This window comes from Antennarius striatus, chromosome 18 (genome assembly GCF_040054535.1).
Source record: "Antennarius striatus isolate MH-2024 chromosome 18, ASM4005453v1, whole genome shotgun sequence".
NCBI lineage: Eukaryota > Metazoa > Chordata > Actinopteri > Lophiiformes > Antennariidae > Antennarius > Antennarius striatus.
The window spans coordinates 6,980,001-7,004,605 of NC_090793.1; the positions used below are offsets into that span (position 1 = coordinate 6,980,001).

At 42.3% G+C, this 24,605-nt stretch overlaps 3 protein-coding genes across 3 annotated transcripts; 2 read left to right on the forward strand and 1 right to left on the reverse strand.

The window, feature by feature from the left end:
* The first annotated feature begins 1,044 nt into the window (after nt 1-1,044).
* On the forward strand, nt 1,045-3,400 carry LOC137612447 (zona pellucida sperm-binding protein 3-like). Its single transcript, XM_068340979.1, has 8 exons — nt 1,045-1,407; nt 1,536-1,651; nt 1,790-1,893; nt 1,993-2,170; nt 2,292-2,409; nt 2,508-2,593; nt 2,751-2,962; nt 3,209-3,400. The coding sequence occupies exons 1-8, from the start codon at nt 1,045-1,047 to the stop codon at nt 3,307-3,309; spliced, it is 1,278 nt and encodes a 425-aa protein (XP_068197080.1). The 3' UTR covers nt 3,310-3,400.
* Nucleotides 3,401-8,682: 5,282 nt separating this feature from the next.
* On the reverse strand, nt 8,683-15,123 carry LOC137612840 (protein phosphatase 1L). The gene is made up of 4 exons (XM_068341572.1): nt 14,227-15,123; nt 10,958-11,132; nt 10,699-10,860; nt 8,683-10,510 (listed from the first exon to the last, which is right to left on the reverse strand). The coding sequence occupies exons 1-4, from the start codon at nt 14,623-14,625 to the stop codon at nt 10,155-10,157; spliced, it is 1,092 nt and encodes a 363-aa protein (XP_068197673.1). The 5' UTR covers nt 14,626-15,123; the 3' UTR covers nt 8,683-10,154.
* Nucleotides 15,124-17,634: 2,511 nt separating this feature from the next.
* On the forward strand, nt 17,635-20,932 carry LOC137612839 (inner ear-specific collagen-like). The gene is made up of 5 exons (XM_068341571.1): nt 17,635-18,763; nt 18,857-19,327; nt 19,422-19,511; nt 19,646-19,717; nt 19,851-20,932. Exons 2-5 carry the CDS (start codon nt 18,880-18,882, stop codon nt 20,726-20,728), a joined length of 1,488 nt encoding a protein of 495 aa, XP_068197672.1. The 5' UTR covers nt 17,635-18,763; nt 18,857-18,879; the 3' UTR covers nt 20,729-20,932.
* Nucleotides 20,933-24,605: the final 3,673 nt, after the last annotated feature.

The window sequence follows — 24,605 nt, forward strand, 5'->3', positions numbered from 1 at the left end:
ACAAACTACATAAAAAGTTCATGGTGTAGTCAAATAATAATTCAAAACACTTATAATTATTTTTATTTAATAATGTAAAATGTTTTTGACATCCAAATGATGTGTTTAAATACTTAAGTAATCTTATTACAGATTACATTATTTTATTTTGGACTATTTATTCCACTATTTATTGCTGTAACATTCTCTTGTATGTCAATTTCTAAAAATAAATATTTTTCATGCATGCATCCTGTTTATTTGTCAGTATTTTTTTTCCCACATGACTTCTAGGCAACGTATTGCTGAGAAGCTATATCAGTAATATTCCCTTTGAAAAAAAGAGAATCTACAGTCGCATCAGTTACAGTTTCATTTGGAAAGTCCAGCATTAATTGTTAAATTGTCGTTCGGTGCACATAATAATAATAATAATTATGTTTATGTAATATCAGTAAAGAATTTCTGATATACGGAGACATGCCATTGTTACTTAATCGGATACAGAGCTTGAAAATAATAAGCATTTTCATTCCATTTTCAAAGTTGATGTTTATATTAATCCTGCCAATATTCCAGCATTTATAAGAGGGATGATTACAGTGCAGCGATTACCTTACGCTTACAAGTGCAACTTTAGTGTCACAATGTGGACTACCTATTTCCACATCCTCATAAAAACCTAATCAAACTTCCCAGGTAAACACATTATTCATAGTGGAATTGAACTTGAGCACATTTTTGCAGTTGCAGCGCCACCTAGCGGAACATTCTGTTCTTAGCGTCTACAGGTTTATCACACAAGCGCACCGTGACCAGCAGGTTGGATCGTGTTCTGTGGTATCGTTTATTAATGACACGGTCACATACGTTTTCACTTTACGTGTTTCAGGTAAATATGAGAAGGTAAAAAAAGGGGGGGGTTCTAATAATTAACAATGAACAGCCCCCCCAACCCAGGTGTGTTTGTGAAGTCGAAATCACCGCTGATGATTCGCAGATGCGACCATATGTTCACAGGTCGTGGGACACCGCCACTCCGTTTAAACCTGCTGGACGCCAAGAATGGGCCGTGACCGCGCTGGAGCATCCTGTGGGTGGATTCTCGTCCTTATTTCACTGAGCTCTTACACAAAATGCCGATTAGTTTACGGTCAGAAAGACTCCCACACACCAAGCCGGACTGGAGGTAGCATACGACCTGAGGAGAGTGCTCGACCTCGACCTATCGTGGTCCACTGTCACCCGGACTCGATGGAGGTCGTGGTGCAGGCGGATATGTTCGACCGAGGCCTCCGTGTGGACGGGGCCCACCTTCGGCTGGGCTCGGAACCAGTGGGCGACGGGAGTCCGTGCAGGGCAATATCCTCAGGAGGGGCAGAGTTCAGAATTCAGGCCAACCTGATGGACTGTGGAACTGAGCTCTCTGTAAGCTTTATGTGTTTTTTATGGGATGTAGGTCAACAAAATGTGGAATTTTATTTTATTTTTTTTACAGTTACATTAGTATGTTCAGTAGATGGTACTTTCTGAGAAACTCCCATTGTCCCTTTCAGTCGACCAAAGAGAAGATTATCTATTCTAATGTTCTGGTCTACTCCCCTGAGCCTTCGTCTGATGGTTTGCTCAGACTGGATGGAGCAGTTACTCCAGTTGTGTGCCATTATCAAACGTAGGTTCTGTATTTTTACACAGTTGGGTTGTGTGCTGTTAGAGCCCTCTGCATGGCTATATTATTAACTTTTTTTAAAATTAAATATCTTTGGAATGTAATCCTGACATACTGTTGTCATCACGTGCTGTCTTTCAGGAGGTACAGTGTGAATGGCATTTCCGTGCATCCAACATGGGATCCTTATGTGTTTGTGGCCTCAGCAGAGGGTCAGATAGATTTCAATCTGCAACTCATGACTGGTATTTAAAGGATTGATAACCATATTTTTCGTCATCATACATCATTGGTATGTTTTATCATTCATTGAATGTTTGGTGTTCTTGCTTTCAATCCCCCAGATAATTGGAATTTCAAGAGGGGATCTTATTCATACTTCCTTGGTGACCCCGTTCTTCTTGAACTGTCTGCTGTCATTAGAAACCACACGCCCCTGCGAGTCTATGTTGACCGTTGTACTGCCATGGCAACTCCTGATGCAGAGGCTCCAATGAAATACAACTTTATTCTGAATCATGGGTGAGTTCTGTAAACCACTGTCAATTTGCAACAACAAAATGATCACTTGTGTATTTGTGTGAGCTGTATTTACCCTGAAGTTACTTCATCCTCCTCGTTTGTTGTCCGTTGCTGCCTCCAGATGTTTTGCTGATGCATTCCTGACTAACTCCAGCTCCCACTTCCTTCCAAGGATGGAAGAGCATAAGCTGAGGTTTCAGCTTGATGCCTTCAGGTTCTACCAGGAACCCAGCAATAAGGTTTGTTACTCTACTCGTTTTTGGTTTTCTGTTTTAAGGTCTATTTTTAAGACCCCAAAGAAGGACTTTGTTGTATTTGTCTCTGAATTCTGTCATAGGTTCATATATCCTGCCTTGTGAAGGCCGTTCCACTCATGCTTCCCGTGTGCCCTCAGAACAGGGCCTGCTCTTTGATTGAGAACAGGTATTCTAAAAACACAGCTTTCTTCTTAGGCAAAAAGGATTACAATTTTAGCTTTTTTTAAAATGCAGCTCAAAACATCTTTCCCTCTGAGAAACATTTAATATACAAACTCAACAAAAATGTGCCTTTCCTCACTCTGAATTCCTTCCTTATCCAGATGGCAATCCATTGATGGGAATGATCCGGCATGTGGAAACTGTGATCTTTCCCACCTCAACGATAAACGTCTGTCCTCAGAAGCGCTTACTTCCATGAGCAACAGCAGAGCATTGCACTCTGTACCGCTGCCAGAGACTTTATCACAGATTGGACCAGCTTCATATTATCATTTTCATCCAAGGGTGCACCAGAACCAACACGGCAGAATAGGTGAGTGTAACTTCAATTGAGTTTGTTCTTTTTACAAGACTAGTCTGTACGAAATGTTACTGTTTGCACGTTGTCCATTTTATCAAGTTTAAAGTTTCTAACCTTTTGAGGAATTCAAGAATATCTTAAAGGGTGAAATCTTAAGTTTTTGCTTTAGGGTCTTGGTGTAAATGAAGTTTGAATTATATTTGAACAAACCAGGTGATGTAACTTCACGATTCCCAAAGAAACTGTTTGGTTTTGCAGGGCGAACTACCCGGCTAGGACTCATTACTATCCTACCAGCCAACAAAACGGACACAAGGCAAGCAGATTCCATGACGGCACCAAATAACAGGACCAGCTGAGACTATGGAAAGCAATTGAACACTGATTAGAAATTGGCTTTCATTACTTACATAAAAAAGACAACCAGGACAAACACATAGAGATATTTAATCCGTGAATGCAGTGATCAATCCTGACATTGTAAATACCATCTTTGTGACCTTGACTTGCAACCCTCCTCAAACATTTAGTTTGTTGATATACTTCCTTGTTTTTCCCTGCCCTTGTTTGTCTTTTTAAATTAGTTTTTTTGGTGGTACTACCTACCAGAAACATGTGAGCCTCACAACTGTCTCAATTATTTGATATCTGATCTTTACAAAATTCACCATCCAGCAGCTCTTTGCCAAGAGCTCCATTTGTCTTCAGCTAACAATTTAATTAGCATTGCATTTTAAGCTCTGTCATTGGGCCAAAGCAACCAGAATTAGATATCAGAATGATGCATTGTGTTTGTGTAAGTTTACACAAACACACAACAGCGCATGCTTTTGACATCCACTGTAATGATTCGGCTGACATAATACAATCTATTGTGAACTGTGGAGAAAAGCAGACGTGCTATTAGAGAGCACTTCCCTCCATTACTGCCCACAACCTATTTATCTTGTATTCACATTATTGATCAGTGTACTGATCAATATGATGCAATACAAAAATTCTTGTTTTTCTTGCTAAGGCCAATAAAAAGCACATAGTTACATGGAGTAATGCCTTTAATTTACTGTAAATTGTACAAACTTAACCTTGACCATTTGTTTCCCAATAATTTTAAGGTATTTTTTTCTGATGAGGCTGAAGTGAGTCAATCCGCTGCTGCAGATTGAAGGCTCAGCAGAAATCCATGTTGCCGGGAGCCGCGTTTTGCATTTCCTGCATCAAGCTCAGTCTAAATGTACGCCGACCAGGCTTTTAGGGGAAGCTCTGACTTGACCCCTGAATGCAAGGGAATTGATAACGCAAATGGAAGTTATTTGTGTTCTTGCCAGCCCGGAACATTTTGTACAAGTATTCGGGATTAGTAGTATCAGCACTCCGGACAGCGCCCCATCCACTCTCTATTCCCAGTGGATCTGAAGCCTGCCCACGCGTGTCCTTCAGAGAGTTTATTTTAATGTCCCCTTCTACCTTCACCACGGGTAGTCATCGCTCGTTTCTCAGTGCCTCAGACAGCGACTGATCGATTTCCCTGGCGCCTGTTTACTTTTGTGTCGCATGAATAAGACGATGTTTACGAGTTGCTGCGCGGTATCAATTCCCGCTAAGTGCATAATAAATGAAGGGCGCAGTGAAACACTTTCGCGGTTAAAGCCTGTGTCGGTTCGGCTCTGGATTGTTCCAGTTTGTGTGGATACTGTGCGGTGATTATTCAGAGATGCGGACTCCGTTCCACTTCATGTTGTCGCTACTTTGAATGTCTTCTGGGAATGCGTCGACGATGGCGGTGTGTCGGCCTTTGTACCAACGCATATTTCAGCAAATTATCCACGAGTGCTAAGGCGTGTCTGGACCCCCTTTTTCAGCGGCTCCCCATTGTGTAGCAGCGATGGTTTTCTATAAGTACCAAGCGCTGACGGTGATCGGTGTTTCCTTCCTTGTGCGTACAGTTTATTCCATCCGTAGATGCGGACAGGAGATTTGCCGGGATGAGCAGGTCTGTTGCGCACAGGGGAACGACACCACCGCCGTTACTTGTTGTCGACACTTTATGGACAGAACTTACTACAATATCGCTATGGTCACCCGGAAACTTTCCGGGGTGCTCATCATGCTGCTTCTCTTCGCGGTGGGATACTTCGTTCAGCGGGTGCTGTGCGCCAGAGCCAGGCACCTCACACCTCCGCGCAATGGCCACCCCACGGTCACCACATCGCAAGAACCGCTCGTGGAGAGCAGCACACCGGACAGCAACCTGGATCCCACTGCCACAGCTCAGTTACCCTCTTATGAAGAGTGCAAACGCCTGCCGACATACGAGGAAACAGTGCGGGAAGGGAGAGGCGGACAACCCGAGTCCAACACCAGACAAATTACATGACAAAAGACGCTGGTTGGATGAGTTTGATCTTCACTGCAGCTCAATAGACCCGACAACAAAGATTGTATTTAAACCCGGTTAGTTTTTCTTCTCTCATCTGCAGCAGTCCGGATTTTACCTCTGTGTAGCATGTCTCCAATACTGTAACGGATTAGGGAAAGTAATCCAAATTCGGTTGCATTTTTTAAAAATAAACCACGGTCTGTTTAGTGTAACTAGGCGAAATAATGCTATATTACATTTGCTGCGAACTGAATCAAAAGGAGACTTGTCAAAATGTTCAACTGGCTTTATATTAAATTGAGCAACAAGCAATGACTGAAGAAAGTTTGACTTCGCACTTCAGTTTGTCACTTATGACTTCTATTATGACTTGCATGTCACTGGTGCCTTTTGTTGTGGTTTAATGTAAAAGCCCGTGACTGCATGGGATAATGGAATTATTTTATAGCAGTGTAAGATGTGTCACGAAGTTTTTACAGGATGCGATTTAATCTCATTCGTATGACCACCATTATACTACAACTAATAAATCCTCGACAGGAATATCTGATTGGACTTCTGCTTAAATGAGAGACATGTACTTGAGCCCAAGATCACATGTTGTCATATTTTATTGTCGGAATTACATTGTTATTTCATTTTCATCCCAAAACCATATATCTTGTTATTTGGCTTGAAATAACAGGTCCAATTCTTATAAATAAAAGTTAATGTTTCACCAGATGGATCACTCGTTTGAGAACTTCCTGTACTCCTGGATGAACCAAACCAGAGTAGCGCAAATCTTAGGTCAAATATGTCCTTTATTTCAGTGAGAGTCAGTGCGCCATTCACGTCCTGTTTGCTGACAGGAACAATCAGCGGATGACCCCAAAAAACACAACAGCCGTTGCGTCCTGGTGAAACTCTTCCAGGGCTCTCCCCTCTTTGCCTGACCGCCAATATCCCACAAGGTCAAGGTGATATTCATGCTGTTCTTTCTCGCCTCGAGCATTTCCACATTAAAGCCAATGGAGGGCGCGGTGTTGACGCACACATCGGGCCTCAGTTAATAGAGAGTGGATTTTCCTGCGTTGTTTAGACCCAGAAGGAGGACTTGGGTCTGTGGTTGCTGAGATACTAGCAGTCCCGTTATGAGAATCCAGCACTCCTTTAAACCACTCACTGAATTCTGACTATAAATGAAGGTTTTGATGATTAGGTGACAGAGGGCAAAGGTCGTGCCACCTGTAAGATATTTCCTGTTTATTTTCCAACTAGATATACAAAGGCAATAAGATTTATTGTGTAATAAGACCAATATCTTTTGCCCTGGATAGTCTTTTGTTACATAGATTACCATGCACCTGAAATTACATGTTTAATTTTAAAGACACTGTGGTTTAGCAAAACAGTAGATAATCAGTGAAAATGGTAATAACATAAGAAATAATTTCCAGAATTCACTTGCCAAAGAAAAAAAAAATACTGTTTACCAAACCAGTTTTAGCATCGTATGAAATAAAGAAATATTTTTCTAAAAATCACTCATTTCAAAAACCATTCCCAACGTCAAAAAGGAGTCATAGTCCCCTGGATATTATCTTGCTTTAGTTATTTCTGATATACGGAGCGTTAACTTCAAACGTTCCCTGGCATTTCATGTTCTGATTAGACAAATTAAAAATTAACAGATGGAAAGAAAAAAAAAGAATGAAAATTAGTAGTTTGTTTATAAGCATGGATAAAAATAAAATAGCCGATAAATATAAAAATAAAAAATATAAAAATAGCAGAGAGGTGCATGTTTAAGCTCGTTTCTTCTTTATAAAACTACTCCACGCTTTTTTAAAAATCGAAACCGTAAAGACTGGCCGTACAATCTAACACAGGCAGGGTGCAGCTCAGGTTCACGTTGAAAAACGAGTCAATGTTTCCAAAGAAAAGTGCATCATCTCGGTGCGCACGGCGGTCTTCCTCTCCTACATTGGCTCCCGTAGATCTGATACTGTATTTGAGTGTCTCACATTGACTAAATCAATCAATTATCAGTCCAGATCGGTCTCCCGTGTGGCTAAGAACATTTAAAACCACACATCGGGTTCCACTATGCTCAACAAGGACGCGCCTCCGCGGAGGACTCCCATGTCCCGTCAACAAGAACACGACGAGGAACACATAAAAATGCGTCCAGTCTCATGATTATTTAGTTCACTCCCAAAGCATTAACCCCCAATATTTCATTTTTGTCAGGATCTGGTCCATTTCTCTCCAGGTTTCACCCAGACGCCACCGGTTGGATTATCCATGACATACACCAGCCCTTCTGTGTCACGGCGCCGTTGAAGCCTGCAGAAATCGGGTGTTGCCTTCTCCGGTGCTCGGGTGGAAGCATGAACACAAGTCCTCTGACTGGTAACCTTCTTGGGACAGTGGACTTCAGCGGCTGGAATGTAAAACGCCTCCGTTTTCTGGCAACTGTTCATAGCGCCAGCGCGCTGGAAAGTCATCCGCTCTTCTGCGGGAGATTTTGATCCATGTTGTCCCATTGTGTGAACAAGAGTCAAAAAGGTCTCATGAAGTTTGAAGCAAAATAGACGAGGTCACTTCTTTCTTCTTTTCGAATTGATTAGACGACGACCACTTCTGTTGCCAGCTCACTTGTCCCACTATATAAAGTGCTAAATCTATTTGAAAGGCAAATATTTCCCGAAAGGCAGAGGAGTGACGCAGCCAAGTGCTTGCGCGTTTATGTGTGCGCTTACGCGTCTAAACTTGGGTTGAAGCGTTTAAATCAGTACAAGTCCGAGCTATTCTGAGTCGCTCCACCTGGTAAAGACCGTCACGCCACTTGGCACCGTTTAGCACTTCCGAGCCGTCCCGGCAGCGTGCGAGGCTGCAGCAGGGGGCGATCGGGTGGCCTAGGAGACAGCACAGCGTTATGGCATCTGGAACACCCAGGGGACGTCCCGCGTTCCTCTTCCAACCATGTTCTCATCCAATCATTCTCTTTAATTTCAGTAGTTTCTGCACTATAAGGCGCACCTAAAAGCCTTTTCATTTTCTCAAAAACAGACAGTGCGCCTTATAATTCAGTTCACCTTATGTGAAAAGTTTTAAAATAGACCATTCATTGAAAGTGCGCCTTATAGTCCAGTGCGCCTTATAGTGCGGAAAATGTTGCACTGCAGGATAAATGATTGGTTGGAGCAGAACTGTAAAAAACTCCCAAGACATGTTCTCATTGCTTTAATTTCCTTCAGCATCTATTCTTGTTCTGCCCTTGAGCAGGGCACCCAACAACGCACTGCTCAGGTAGTGTAAAATGTGTTGTGTAAGGAAATAAAGTGTGAACAGCACCTTTCAGGAGAAAAGGGGTCATTTAATATGAATTGTTTACATACAGGATTCTTACACAATTTTTATTGACATGTGAACAATGATATGCTTCTCAAATCAAAGTGATGAGTAAATTTTATTTTATTTTTTAAATTACACACTTGTTTGGCAAATCTGCCAGACTCATCCACAAACATAACAATAAATAAGGCATCAGGTAAACAGTTCAATAAAGATGGCTTCAATCATGGATGAAATAAAAGTAACCAAACTCAAGAGAGTAGTAAATCAAGTCTAGTTTACTGTAAGTTCTTCTGGCAGGCTGTATCATATTACCAGCTACTGGCATTCAGCTTGCAGAGGACATGCTGCGTCATCTGCTTATTTCTCACAGCAGCAGAGGGCTGTGAAGCTGCTGCACGTTCCGTTGTGTGGACGTCATGGATGCATACTTTAGACATTGGAAACCAGAGTACACAAAGAGAAAGGCGTCAGGTCCCACAGTGGACTCAGACCAAGAATCTAATCAAGAACTAACAGCTACGCCATGAACCAGGCTCTACACAGCTTGTTAAAACCCAAAGAGGCCAACAAAGTTTACAATGGCTGATAAAAAAAAGAACAACCTCCCATTTCAAATATTTAACATCTAAAAAGTGCATTGTCTTCAGGTGTGTGTGCGTGTATGTGTGTATCACTCATTGCTGCATATTTTAAAACACTGATGTAAAATATAGCATTTTAAATGATGAGCATTATTTACAATGGGGAAATAAACTCATAAAGACTTCTTAGACCCCCTTATGTTTATTCACTGGGTCACCCAAGGAAACCACCCTCCTGTTTATTTATCAGTTTAATTTCATAAGTACTTCAATACAAAATATACCCTAAAATAGCCAATTATTTTTCTGTTACATTCCAGTTTACCTTTTCTACTGAATACATAGAGGGGATCTTTCAAGAACTACGGTCCCTACTGTTGTAGCAGCTGTGATTGGACAGTCCTGCAAATATAGTTATGCTAGCCAATCAGTATCCAACTTGTCTGACTCTATTTCCATGCCACAAATATCATATCAAGTGCATATACAACACATGAGAGCGTCACCAAAATGCTGCAAGAAGGGTGGAGTTGTTCTCAAATACATATTCAGTAACCTGCAGTTGCACAGTAATTCTTGAGTAGGCACTGGTTTAAAGATCCCCAGGAGAAGCCTCCAGTGGAGTTGTACTGTTCAAATGCACGTACAGTAAACAGCAGTGAATCAATCACAGTATAATCTGTGTTGTTCGGAGAAAACCCCCATGTTTTTTTCTGTGTTTTTCTTGTTGAGTTTTTATTCCTAGGTCTTTTAAAACTGATGCTTTGGGGTTGTCAATTGTGATTAAGATGTAATAATTGGCCAGAACTGCTCGATGCACCTTTAAATTTTTAGAGCCCTCCTGTGAAATCATAAGTTGGTATTTCATCTAGACGATCACAAGATGAACTTTGATCTCAACCTACTCCCCAGCTTTGCTACTCCCCCCAGCCCCACTCTTGAACTTTACGACCATGACAGTGATGTTGTCGGGGCAGCCGCGATAGAAAGATTGCAGGACTATGCTCTTTGCGCCAAAGTGAGGCTCGTCCAGACGCTCACGGACAAACCGGACAGCCTCCTCATTGCTGAAAGCGTCCCACAGGCCATCAGATGCCAGGATCATAAACTCTGGCTGCAGTTTGTCCATGTCAAAGGTCATGATATCAGGATCAGGGATTACTACATTAAGGTTCTTCAGCGGGTAGTCCCCTAGAGAGCGGGACATGGCCAGGATTCCCTGGACTCTCCAGGATCCATTAAAACTGATGAAGCCTCCTGAAAGAAAAGAAACCCACAGTTCAGTAAATTTACAGAATTCACCAGTAAAAATTTAGTCTTAATCTGACCCTGTGCTGCATTAAACATGACGCTGCTCCTGAACACACCAACAGATGGCCACAAAGGACAACAAAGTCATCACAGGTGTCAGCATGCACTTTATATACTTTTCTCTCCTCACATACCTGCTCTCTTAATCCTTTTGCGCTCTTTGAGCTGATAAGGCTTGTGATCATGTGACAGCGCAACGGCGTTCCCGTCTTTGTCACACAGAACGCCACGAGAGTCTCCAACGTTCGCCACTGTGAGTTCTCTATCTGACAGCAGAGCTACCAGACATGTGGTTCCTGTGTGGAAAATCCGAAGACGAATAGGAAACAGAATTATACAGTCGAAATTAAACCACCACAGGTATTTGCAACATGCCGCTCTGCTCTTTCTAACCTGCTTCATCATGGTTTGCAGAGAGCTTGTCCAGCATCTCCTGATCCACAGACAGGATGCGCTGCTCGAGGATGCTGGCGTAAGACAGAGTGCTCTCTCTTTTGTCTTTCTCAAAGGCCTGCAGCTGCTGCTTCAAGATCTCCGGCAGGTGGGCCTTCACATAGTCAGCTGCAGCCTGGGAGAGGAGTGAGGAGAGGAAAGACACAGGAAGGGGTTAGACCATGGTTGATGGATCACTAGGGACTATTATTCTATATCTAGTAGCATCATGTAAAAGAAAATGCTTGCTTATTGTCCAACACCACCTGAAAAGGAACAAATGCAATGAAGTTTTGACTGTCAAGCAGACTGATGGACCCTCAGCAAAATATCATCCAATTTTTAAATATTTTTCAGCTCCTTATATAAGCCCATGACTTTATTGTCTTGGTGCACCCTCACTGCTCTCATCAGCATCATTCCAGCTATGCGGAGGCAGCTGTTTACAGCTCTATACCGCAGAACAGATGCAGGTAGAGATCAGCTGGACAACACAGTGAAACAAAAGATCCTAAAGAGATTCCATCAGGGGATAGAGGAGATCAAAATGAGGATGCAGGTTGCCAGGTCTCCAAAAACAATCAAAAACACCCTATGGATGTCACCCTATGGCAACCCTTACGAGCAGTATGCATGCTTAAGTCTATTGATTTCGGGTAGTAAGATTAGATTCATTGCTCATTTAGAGGGGCGTTCTTTGTTTCAGAAGTTGATCTATGCTGAATTATTAAATAGCTTCTTCTTCCTCTAGCTCTCATCCTTCCTACCTCACTTATCTGCTTCCTACCTCATCTTCTCTGCAACAATTTCCATTATGCTAATGCTGTCAAACCAAATCGAAGACGGCTCTATTTTGTGCCATCTTGGCACCTGAGTATTTCGTACATGCAGCTCTACAAATCACTGATGTGATAATTTTAAGAATTGTTCTCTGGGAATGTTTTCATTTCAAAGGTAACACCTTATTTTTGCTTTAATCTACATTTTCCAAAAAAAGGACATAAACCCAAGGAAAGACAAACACGTGTTTCTGAACATGTGCTGCCAAAGTTTGACTTAAAGCCTCTCTGCTAGATATTCTCATCCATCAACGTGGTAATAAAGATCAGATTACAATGTCGCTAATGATCGCCTGAGTGAAAATGTTTTCTCTTGAGGCCCCTCTCCCCCTCCTCTTTTTCCCATTTACTGGACAAGTGCAATCATTCATTCATTTAATTGAAATGAGAAGTACTCAGTGAGCCATTATCAGGGAAAGAGCTTCAAGTGTAAATCCCAATTTGTTGTGCACAACTGAAAACATCTGAGGAATTAACAGGCAATGGTTAAATATTGGACCGACCTCACTGAACTTAAAACTAACATACATTGTGAATCTCTCAAAGACATAATTGCTACATTCACACCTAATTGAATGAAAGTAGGACCATAATTTCAGTTTTTTTTTAAATTTTCAGCAAAGCAGTGTGACAGCCTGCTAAGACTTTCAGTTTCAATGAAAAACAGACTCAGTAAATCTTTTCTATATGCACATTATTGGTTTGACAGTATTCCTTAATTTAAACTCCATTGCCCCACCAAGGGAGCCCAATGGAGTTACACATGTTGTTATATCCATCTCTGCATACTTATTGAGGAATGACCTATCCGCATTTCCTCAAAAACTACAAGGTGATCCTTGCTTTCTCCCTACATTACGATCAATAGGAGCAAGTTACATAACTTCTTTCAATACAGCTGTGTGTGTGTTTTGTGTCTGTGTTTACATTTGCATCTAAATGCCTGTTGATCCCCTACCAAATAATTCTAATAAAACGTTCATATGTACAATTTTTTTTTTCCATCAAGCCAAAATGACCCTAAACTCCAAGAATCTTCTCTCAGCAATCTTTTTATTGACTCTTTAATGCCAGGGTCACACATCATTTCTTCATCGGCCCTATTTGACTGTGACTATTGAGTTAAAAGGAGGAATAATTCTAAGCAACAAATACAAGAGGAACAAACCACATATCCACCAATATACATGAAGATACATGGGATAGGAAGGAGGGAGAGAAAGATGAGTTACCTCTGAGGAGAGAGGAGATAAATATTTGTTCATGGAACAGGAATGGATTAAGTGATGCGGAAAAGCAAATACTTAACTGTCTCTGTCTGTTGTTGCTCTTCGTGCCTGAACCCTACCCTAATGAGCTTTGATAAGCAACTGTTTGCTTGGAGGTGTGCAATTACACAAAATGTAGATGTGTAGCGCCTCGGACACAGACCAACACTGTTGTGTGAAAATGTTCATTCCAAAATGTGAATACTCCTCCACTCACACTACAAACAAAAAAGACACCCACCCCTCCCTCCAATAAACAGTTTGATGCAGTCAATGCCTTTAAACTGAATTCTTTATTTTTATGGGATTGTATTATGGTAGATTTTTAGACAATCCCTTTTTTCACTTAATTTATCAGCTCTTAAACATTTTACTAATAAGCTAATGGCTTCAGTCTCCAGTTTCCACTATTCTCAATGATGATGAGTATTTAGTACATTATGGTGTCATTTACAGAACAGTAGATAAATAGATCAGACCACCACAGCCGTCGTTTTGTGTAACTTTCCTTTGGAATACACACATCTGCATCTTGGCTGTGCATGACAGATGTGGTCTGGGACACGAGGTCTGAGGCCAAGCATGAGAAACTGCTGACCTTTGACAATACACACCATGGAGGAAACACACACACACATGCACGCACGCACGCACGCACACACACACACACACACAAACCTCTTTGTGATCTAGAATTAACTTTTTGACTGACAGCTGGAAGGAGGTGCTGATACTAAAGCTTACAATGATGGTGGCTGTGTGTGTGTGTGTGTGTAAGGGGGGTGCTGTTTGAAAATGGGATGACTAACACAAGTGCTGCATGTCTGTGCACCAGTGTAAATAAGTGTTGAAGACCAGGTGTCTCTACGCTTTCTCCAGCGATCATGTCCTATGAAATGTTATTTTCTCCCTCCTTAATGCCCCACCACTGAATATTTGATATTCTATGACTGAAAGTTTTTCTTTCAGGATGATGTCATTGATACCATTGTCTGTGTCTCTATCTGACGAAATGATATCACAAAGTTCTTGAATTAAGCTGCAAGGTGGTTTGGGAGCAGCTCATTGCGATAAAAACCAAATAACGCGCTATAATAAACCCTCACCCCAACTCACACCCTACCTCTCCGCCGTGACCGTCAAATATACCGAATATGGACGGGTGGCTCTTGTTGGTGATGTCGGTGAGCACCTCGAAGCGGTCCTCCATGTGATCTCGCCTCCCCTGTATGGAATAAACTGCAACGTTGTTATTCTTGAACTCCCAGGTTTTGGAGAACTCCGCGTCCAGAACGCTGAGGCCTCCCAGCCGGTCATTCTGCATCATCTCAGCCACTTTCCCCTTCACCATCTTCACGGCATCCCGGCTGGACTTGACGATGGTTTTCACCTCATCCGTGTGGAAAAAGTAACTCCACAGCGCCAGGCTGATGCACAGCAGGAACAATGTCTCAGGCCTGAGGAGAAAATAACGCATGATCCGACCCAGAAGAGACAAGAGCGTCATTGTGTCTCCTATCATCACACGGAATCAAACTGCAAGTCTACCGCTCCCGTTTTTGCACAATTCACTCCATCCGATCAGCGGAGCTGTAACGAAATCAATTCAAAAATCACCGTGGCTGATAAAGATCAGTATTTAAACGTGTAAATTTCTCAGCCGAGGCCCAGTGTTCTATTCTAAGAACGAGGCTGGATGCCAGAAACCGGCCTGGGAGACGCGGTCCACCCTCATTGACTCAGTCCGGAGTCGTGTTATCCTCGGCTCTCTGCACAGCTGCAAGATGGTTCTACGAGTTGAGCCGATCTTCCACATCCCATTGTTAGATAACGGATGTTTGGGCTTAGACCCACGCCGGTGGGAGTCATTGGTTTAAAACCCGCAGGAAAGCAAGAGTCAGACGCTGTGACTCGAAGGCGTTCATTCTTTTCCACGCTCAGCCCCGCAGCTCCTCGCAGATAAATGTCTCTTTATCTCCATTTCATTGTTCAGACGCAACGCTCCATTTTGAGCTGCGTCAAATCGCCAAAGCGACAGAAAACAGGAAGCGAGCTGTGGTGAGATCAGTAACTCAAAACATAAAGCAAAAAACCGTATGAGCGTGGCGATCAATGAATGATTTTAAATGGAGAACTTTATTTTGAAAATACATTACGGAAGTCGATTGTGAAGATGGCGGTCATGACGCTCGTTCGTTCCTTAGAAACAGTGCGGAGCTGCAACCTGGACACGGAAATCATGAGAACCAGCGCTGGTGGCTGGAGCAAAATGATGTCATGAGATAAAATGACAAAGGCTGCGGCTTCTCATTTCGGCTTTTCCCTCCATCTAACTCTGTCTTCTGCATCCTCTTCTCTCACACCAACTACCTTCATGTCCTCTTTCACTACATCCATAAACCTCATCTTTGGTCTTCCTCTGGGCCTCCTGCCTGGCAGTTCCAAACTCAGCATCCTTCTACCAATATATTCACTATCTCTCCTCTGGACATGTCCAAACCATCTCAGTGTGCTGTTCCTCTGATGTACTCATTCCTGATCTTATCCATCCTGGTCACTCCCAAAGAGAACCTCAGCATCTTCGTCTCTGCTGAAGACTTCATCCTGACTAATCTTTGCTACTTCCTGGTACACAACGGCCACCTCTTCTAGTCTTTGTTCTCTCTCATTTTCTTCGTTCATCAACTCTTCAAAGTATTCTTTCCATCTTCCCATCACACTTCTGGCACCTGTCAATAGACTTCGATCTCTATCCTTAATCACCCTAACCTGCTGCACGTCCTTCCCATCTCTGTCTCTCTGTTTTGCCAACCTATATAGATCAGTCTCTCCCTCCTTACTATCCAACCCAGCATACATGTCATTATAAGCCCCTTGTTTGGTCTTTGCTACCTCTACTTTCACCTTACGCTTCATCTCCCTGTACCCGTCTACTCTCCTCAGTCCTCTCAATGTCCCACTTCTTCTTATAACTAACCTCTTTCTCTGTATACACTCCTGTACCTTCTCATTCCACCACCAAGTCTCCTTATCTCCTTTCCTTCCAGATCACACACCAAATACTCCCCTAACCTCTCCCTGATCACATTAGCTGTAGTTGTCCAGTCGTCTGGAAGCACCTCCTGACCACCCAGAGCCTGTCTTAACTCCTTCCTAAAAGTCATGCAACACTCTTCCTTTTTCAGCTTCCACCATTTTGTCCTCTGCGCTGCCTTTTTCTTCTTCATCTTCCTCGCCACCAGAGTCATCCTACACACAACTAGCCTATGCTGTTTGGCTATACTCTCGCCTACCACTACTTTGCAGTCACTGATCTCCTTCAGATTACACCGTCTACGCAAGATGTAGTGTATCTGTGTGCTGCTACCACTACTCTTATAGGTCACCCTATGTTCCTGCCTCTTCTGGAAGAAAAGTATTCACTATAGCCGTTTCAATCCTTTTTGTAAAGTCAACCACCATCTGTCCTTCTGTGTTCCTCTCCTGGATACCAAACCTGCCCATCACCTCCTCATCACCTCTGTTTCCTGCACCAACATGTCCATTCAAGTCTGCACCAATGACAACTCTCTCACTTCTAGGTATGCTCTGCATCACTTCATCACAGTCCAACCAGAATTTCTCCTTCTCCTCCAATTTACATCCTACCTGTGGAGCATAACCACTAACAACATTGAACATCACACTTTCTAGCTTCAGACTCATCACTCTATCTGATGCTCTTTTTACCTCCAGGACATTCCTAACAAACTCCTCCTTCAAGATAACTCCTACTCCATTTCTCTTCCTATCTACACCATGATAGAACAACTTGAACCCTGCTCCTAAACTTCTAACGTTGCTGCCTTCCCACCTAGTCTCCTGGACACACAGTATGTCTACCTTCCTCCTCTGCATCATGCCAACCAACTCTACCTTTTCCTGTTATAGTTCCAATATTTAACATCCCTACTCTCAGTCCTATACTCTTGGCGTTCCTCTTCTCTCTATTCCCACAAACAGGCTGCATGATCAAGTGATATTCCAAATAAAGGACCTGGATGCCTGTAACTGCTGATCTAGTTCTGAAGTAATATTTAGGAGTAAAACTTCAGTGCACTGGTCAGAAAAGGCTTCCTCTAGGCTCGAGTAAAAGATGTTGTCTCTACAACAATTATTATAATATATGGCTAATTTTAAAAAAGGCTGCTCTAAGATTATGGAGAAAGTTTTGACACTAAAACCCTTTCATATTCTCACTGAGGGTCAGTATTCTCTGTTATTAGTGATGTGCCCATTTATAAACAGCCAATCAAGAGACGGATGATTCAACGACGTGTTTAATGACAGCAACAGAGAGCTTGGTTCAAAGGGAGCTGGATATCGGTTTTTACAGTCAAATCATTGATTAAATACTGTCCCCTGGTGGTTCTACGGAATAACACAGTTTAGACGGCACAATAATTTACAGTTTAGTCAATAAAAACTTTTTATTCAAGACGACTCGTACCTGTCATGCAGCTTCATTTCAAGCTTTCTCTTGGTGTCTGGCACATGGTATGAAATTGTCAAATCAAACAAAGGCTCCAAGCACACCTTATAGATAACCAACAATAAATAATTTCCTATTAGCCGGCAGGTGCGTGGAGTATTATATTCATTTGGAAAGTTGATGCAACTGACAAGAATGATGACAAAGTGTGCAAAAGGTGCTGGATGTGAGCTATCTAGTTGAGATATCTGCTAAGGGTAAGAAGAAGTGATTGGTGATAATGGCTAAAAGCAGCACAAAAAAGGTTAGCATATAAACGTTTGAACATGTACAGTAGATGTGCTGTTATTGAAAAAAAGTTTTGGAACACAAAGCTAAACCATGACAGACGGTGTCTCTTCTGCCTTTGAGCTATGTTGACCAGGTCCATCTGTTATTTAGGCCGGTACAACAATGAATGGCTCCTCATCAAATGTTACGAAGAACATTGGCAGCCAATGAGGAATCTATAGTTAGTGTCAGGGGCTTAAACTACAGCCAACACACATTTTGAGATGCATAAAGTTAACTTAAGTTCAGTGGGGACAGGTCATTATTTGGCTACTCTGGTTAGTTAGATGAAGGACACGATGGATCAGTATCGCCATTTTATCTGTTTTGGGACTTCAAAACCTTTCCCAATGGGTTTTACTGTGATCCATTCTCTGCTTTGAGGCACTGCCAAACTAGTGTGGTCACTACTAAGCACGGGTTATTATCCTCCCCGAAGAAGGTGTGAGGTTGTTTGTATATATTGTAATAGTGCACACGTTTTTTGAAAATGTGCCTGTGTGTAACCTTATATTTCTGCTGTTTTGTATACAAAGCAGGTATGTGTGTGTGCCTGTATGTGTGTGTACAAACTTCAGTAGTGTTCCTGCTCTTGTGTTCTAGAATCATATCCCATATCACAAAGAATAAAGTCTTGCCTTGTGTGCAACCTTCTTTCCTATCCCTCAGGAGTCATGTAATCTGTTGTTGCCAGCCCACCCACCTCCTGATAACCCTCGGTGTTTTCAGTCCCTTGTTCTCTCATTGGCTTAAATATAAAGAAATTGCACTACCACAGCAATATAAGGAAGAAGGCAGCCTTCATCATTTGCTAGTTGAGGGGGATGGAATGAGGAGTCAACACCATCTACATAAGCAGGTAAATTGTACTTGCTTTATATTATGTATACTGTATATGCACTGTGTCCAAAATACATCACTTTCTATTCTTGAAACAACTCTTCTCCTACAGATTGTTGTGTCAAGACCTCAACAATGCCAACGATTTGGAAGCATAATGTCTTCCTCACAATTCTCCTCATGGTTCTCATGGCTGAACTGACCTCTAGCAGCAGAACCACACGCTTGCCCAAACCTCAGAGCACCAAGAAGCCCCCTCGACCTGGGACCAATGGTGGGGTTGGACGATTAGCACGGACCACTGCCTCAACATCCCCAAACAACATACACATGTATGAGACAACTGATGTAATGATGGATCCCTACACCCTGTCCCCATCAGACAGTACCACTTATGCCAATGACGTTTACCCAACTGACTTCAACACAGATACCATTGCACCCCCTGCGAGGGGAAATTACACTCTTGACTACAGTGAATGCTTTTTCAACTTTTGTGAGTGCTGCCCACCAGAAAGGGGCCCTGTGGGACCTGCAGGAGAGATTGGGCCACCAGGACTGCTTGGAGAAAGGGGTCCACCAGGTATCATGGATTGGAATTGTCAGGAAATTTACCGGTTTGATGTCCGGTTTATCGGTTTGATATAATAATTTTTTTTACGTTCACTGTTTTGCAGGGTTACCGGGAGAAAATGGAGAACCAGGTCCCAAAGGACCTCCGGGACCAGCTGGACAACCTGGAGACAATGGCTTTAATGGTGATATAGGTACAACAAATAAAAAAGAAGAGTTTCATCCTTCCATCCATCCACCTAATCTATGTAATGGAGTATTGTACAACATGTTTTGTATGAATTTACTGTGGAAGTCATTTTCTACGTTTTATTTAAAACTACTGAAGGAGAAAGAGGTGATCGAGGACCGCCCGGTGATCCTGGCACTCCCGGAGTCCCAGGAAAACCAGGAGAAAGAGGTATGCAGTTTCTTATGGTAGAATAAATTATCCTGACTTTGATGAGTTTAGATTATACATAAGTACATCATATATATTGCTTTAACTGTGCATTTACATTTATCTGTGTGAATACAACGTCTACGTACTATAGGTGATCTGGGCCCCAAAGGAGAGAAAGGTGATCGTGGCTACAACGGTTTGAAAGGGGACCCAGGAGAAAGAGGATGGCCTGGCCTGAATGGGACTAAGGGTAACCCTGGGCAAGAGGGATCCATGGGTCCTCCTGGGGTGGAAGGGCAAAAGGGTCAGAAAGGTGAAACGGGACTTAAAGGTGATTGTTTACAAGGCGAGAAAGGTAATGCGGGCGCACCTGGTCTGAGAGGGGAGATGGGGCCCCCAGGCGTGAATGGAATTGATGGCGTGAAAGGAGAAAGAGGGGAGCCAGGTCCTCCAGGAGGGAGGGGAGATACTGGTGCCAGAGGGCCTCCGGGTCCTCCAGGAGGGAGGGGCATGTTAGGGCTAAGGGGGGAACGTGGCCTTAAAGGTGCACGTGGGCCACGGGGCCCTAAAGGATCCCCAGGTGAGAGTGTGGAGCCCGTCCGTTCTGCCTTCAGTGTCGGCTTGTTTCCAAGCAGGTCCTTTCCTCCACCCAACCTGCCTGTGAAGTTCGATAAGGTGTTTTACAATGGGGAGGGGCACTGGGACCCAGTACTCAACAAGTTTAATGTCACTTACTCAGGTGTCTACTTATTCACTTACCACATAACTGTGCGAAACCGGCCTGTGCGTGCTGCCCTTGTGGTTAATGGGGTACGAAAGCTGCGGACCAGGGATTCTCTCTATGGCCAGGAGATTGATCAGGCATCCAACCTTGCTCTGCTGCCACTGAATCAAGGTGACCAAGTGTGGCTGGAGACCCTAAGAGACTGGAATGGAGTTTACTCCAGCAGTGAGGATGACAGCATTTTTTCTGGCTTCCTGCTTTACCCAGATTTGAAGGAAAAACCTGCTGCCACAGAAAACCTGTGACCACAGGCTTTGAATCAGTTCTGGTTTAACTCTTTGTAGACTCTGCAGAACCTTCAGCCTATTGCAACAGTAGTTGATTCATACAGCTAAATACTGCTGCTTCAGTATCTGCTCTTTGCTGATGCTAATCAAGTCAGATGCTTTGCTTGCTTTGCTGTTTTCAAAGATGAATCAGTCCTGGTTGTACTACTGCATGCAACACTTCCATCCTTTGTAACAAAGCATTAAAATTGACTATGGTTCAAATAAATGACCCTCGAGTTGTATTTGCTTAGAAAGAGAATCTAATTTGTTAACCATTAGTCACTGTAATTAACACTGATAAGCTCTTTGTAGCTGCAGCCAATAAAAAATATGGAAACAAAGCCGGTAAATAATCCACAATTACGCTTTACAACCGCTAGAGGGCGTGATATGCCTAACGTTTGCAGAGAGACAAATGTAGAGACTTGTGGATTAGTGATGCTTTCATCAATAATACTGTGTAATAAAACAGTGGTGTATTTCTAAAGAACATATGCAAAACGCATAGAAGATTCAACATATTCATGTTGATTTATTGACTGACGATGCATTGGAGAATAATGCATTGGTCTTTGCAAGAGAAACTAACAGCTGAATGTCAAAGCAATTTCTCACTGATTTTGTTCTTAACCACAGTCAAAGAAATTCCTGAATTTTGGTCCATTTTGAAAATATAATGACTTACAGAGATGTTGGGGGAGTGTGGTGCTAAAGGTTGGGCAAATTCAAGAGCTAAATCCTATCTGAAGATCAGCAGTTACTGTGTTTGTCAAACTTTATGTGGCTTCCTTCATGTCTTCAACTGGGTCCTGCCGGAGTTTCTTCCTCAATGACGGACATTGACATTGTTATAATCTTAAATTGTACAATGATAATTTAATTGATCTTGAATCTTCTGAAGCTTGAAGGTTACTCTGACTCACAGAAACAGAACACTGATTTAAAAAAACAAAAAACATCAGCCAGAAGCTGACAGAATGAAGCATCATGACCGTTACCGAGAAAAGACTGGTTGCTTTAGTGCTCAACCCTGTGCTGCAAAGAGAGAAGCGTGCATCTTGAATTATACTCAGGTGAACACTCATCGTAGTGTTGCTCATTGACAAAGTATGAAATGTGCAGTATATATTTATGACATATGAAGTGATAAAATCTAGCAGTTTTAATTTATGTTTTTATTGTGTAGGGTGTCTTTTGGTGTGTTGTGTGTTTGCACTCAAAGATTCTATAATCATTTTATACATGATGGTGTGTTTTTAAGCAATGTTCCTACCAAACCAATTAAATATATACAGTGCATACCACTTTAATGGTAATATCGTAAGTCAAAATATCCTCCAAGTCTGCGAAGTGACAGTTAAATGATAACAAAGCAGCAAGCTTCTCTTAATTTATTTTAAGTTCATTTATCAATATATAACAAGTGTGCATGTCTCATTAATTTTCATACCAATCTGCATAAGACTGCATAATTGTTTTAGTCCCATGTGTTCCATCCATCCATCCATTTTCCGTACCGCTTCCTCCACATACGTGGGTCATGGGGATTGCTGGAGCCTATCCCAACGGGTTTATGGGCATGAGGACGGGAAACACTCCAGACACGTTGCCAGCGCATCATAGAACCACATGAAAGACTTAACAACCACTCACACCGACAAACAATATGGAATCGATCAATTCATCTGAAGAGAAACGGGAGAACCCAGAGAAAACCCACACAGGGAGAACATAGGGAGAACATACAAACCCCGCAACAAATAGGACTCAAACCCGGAACCATCTTGCTGTGAAGCAACAGCCCTACCCACTGTATCACTGTGCTACCCCTTATGTGTTCCAAATGCAGTTTATATCCTCTGTTTTTCTGAGGGAGGCTCAGACTGGACACACAAACAAAGATTATAGACAAAGGCAAATACTGAGACAAATAACTTATATAACATAATGTGACAAATCATTAGGGGATGAAACAGTGAAGAGTAACGCTTTTGATCCTGACCAAATAAACATAATAAGATGTCTGTTTTGGTGTTAATCCATCTCTTCCAACTCTTACAGATATCATAATTTATTTCCATCACCTGGATATTTTAAACTTTGAGTGTGAAGTTAAATGACGATTACGGTAATCAAGATTGCAATGTGAATCAAATTTTAAATATAAATGCATTCAATTTAAAATTGAAAGCGTCAATTGAATACAAGTTTTGAGACTGATTTCATAATATTGAACAAGATTGGACAGACATGTTTTTCAGGTTGTGTCTGAGACATTTGCTGATTAAAATAAAATAAAAAAAATGTTCTGGGTAAATTGAGTGTTAACTTAAAGTGTGTACGGAAACTTTTATGAAGAGTACCAAACAGCCACACAACACTGAAACCTGTTCAAAGAGGAGAGCCCAGAATAACATCTCCATCTACTGGTGAAGAAACATACATTTACCTCAAATTTACGCCTTATTTATGCAACTACTGCTAGTGATGATAGCGCATGTGTGTGTGTGTGTGTGTGTGTGTGTGTGTGTGTGTGTGTGTGTGTGTGTGTGTGTGTGTGCATTTATGTATTTTATACTACTCTGTGTGAAAATATAAATAACTACCTTGGCGGTGTGTGCAGTGTAATCTGTTCCCAGCAGGCTGGATTCCCACTGTGAGAAAGACAGTATATTGTTCCTGCAGCACCACAGATAACAACTAATTAGCATACTGAATCATTTGGCTGCAAGAGCCACTCTGCCACCCATCTGCACTGAGCTGATAAACACACACATGCGCGCCAGCTTACTGACACACACACACGCACACACACACACACACAAGGATCTATGCAAAACAAGCAGATCCACATAAGCCTGGACTCACAAACACACAAACATGTACACACATGGGCAGACAGAAGCCTCCTGTCATTCCCTCCCTTTCAATACCCCTCTCTTTTTGTGAGGGAGTGTTTTTGGAGAGTCAGGAACACTGAAGCAGGTAAACGTTTGGCAGGCATTAACCCAGAGAGCCCTTCAGTCAGTCCCAGTCAATTCCAGCAGAGCCGTGGCAGAGCGCAGGAGAGGTCTCCAAACATCTGGATGTCTCCGATGCTCTCTGGAAGCGGCTATAATTTGTTAGAAATGTCTGAGAGTTGATGTTTTTCCAGCAACGGCACTGGTGGCAAAGTTGTCTGTGTCATTTTGGGCAATAGGGAAGTAGGTTTGAGAAAAGCAGCATTTATGTGGCAAAGCTACAGCTTCATTCATTTCTCATCAATGATCGCAGCCCGGGCCACATTAGTTTTCATTTTTGTAAGTGAAAAACTTTCGGGTGGTGGGAGTCTTCATGTCTGTTTCATAATATGTACAGACACAACAGCGTGCAAACAAGTGCAGGGGAGGCTGTCAAAACCACCTTCACAATAGCAGGATATCCTGCTGGTCAGCGAGCCATGCTGAACTCTGCAGGAAGTTGTCATTTGTTGGGAGGAAGTGAGGATTCCAGCATTCAGTGGTGGTATTTCATGAGGAGGTTGTGGCTTTAACAATACATTCTGAGCTAATAGGTGGGAAAAATTTGAGTGGTGTGCATTTTTCTACCTCTAGGAATACATCAATTAAGTCATGCTTATATTAGTGGGCGTATGTGATGAAATATGGAAGCAATGTGTTTCTTATAAGGAAGAAATTGAAGTGAATAAATAGAAATACACAAAGGACATGCTTGAGTGAGAACTAAAACAAGGTTTTTCTTCTGAGTGTTTTATTCAGGGATTTTCTATAAAATTCATTGATTTAACATTGGATATATTCATAGATACAGCTATCATACAACAAATATGTCATTACCAAACGTACAATGTCCC

What these genes read in the sequence shown, in the direction of transcription:
- LOC137612447 (XM_068340979.1), top strand. Translation starts at nt 1,045, where the DNA reads ATGGGCCGTGACCGCGCTGGAGCATCCTGTGGGTGGATTCTCGTCCTT. An exon ending in ACTGTGGAACTGAGCTCTCT is followed by an intron (nt 1,408 to 1,535) that starts GTAAGCTTTATG and finishes TGTCCCTTTCAG; the next exon opens with TCGACCAAAGAGAAGATTAT. An exon ending in GTTGTGTGCCATTATCAAAC is followed by an intron (nt 1,652 to 1,789) that starts GTAGGTTCTGTA and finishes GCTGTCTTTCAG; the next exon opens with GAGGTACAGTGTGAATGGCA.
- LOC137612840 (XM_068341572.1), bottom strand. Translation starts at nt 14,625, where the DNA reads ATGATAGGAGACACAATGACGCTCTTGTCTCTTCTGGGTCGGATCATG. An exon ending in TTGACGGTCACGGCGGAGAG is followed by an intron (nt 11,133 to 14,226) that starts GTAGGGTGTGAG and finishes CTCCTCTCCCAG; the next exon opens with GCTGCAGCTGACTATGTGAA. An exon ending in TGCAAACCATGATGAAGCAG is followed by an intron (nt 10,861 to 10,957) that starts GTTAGAAAGAGC and finishes TTTTCCACACAG; the next exon opens with GAACCACATGTCTGGTAGCT.
- LOC137612839 (XM_068341571.1), top strand. Translation starts at nt 18,880, where the DNA reads ATGCCAACGATTTGGAAGCATAATGTCTTCCTCACAATTCTCCTCATG. An exon ending in TGGCTTTAATGGTGATATAG is followed by an intron (nt 19,512 to 19,645) that starts GTACAACAAATA and finishes AAACTACTGAAG; the next exon opens with GAGAAAGAGGTGATCGAGGA. An exon ending in AGGAAAACCAGGAGAAAGAG is followed by an intron (nt 19,718 to 19,850) that starts GTATGCAGTTTC and finishes TACGTACTATAG; the next exon opens with GTGATCTGGGCCCCAAAGGA.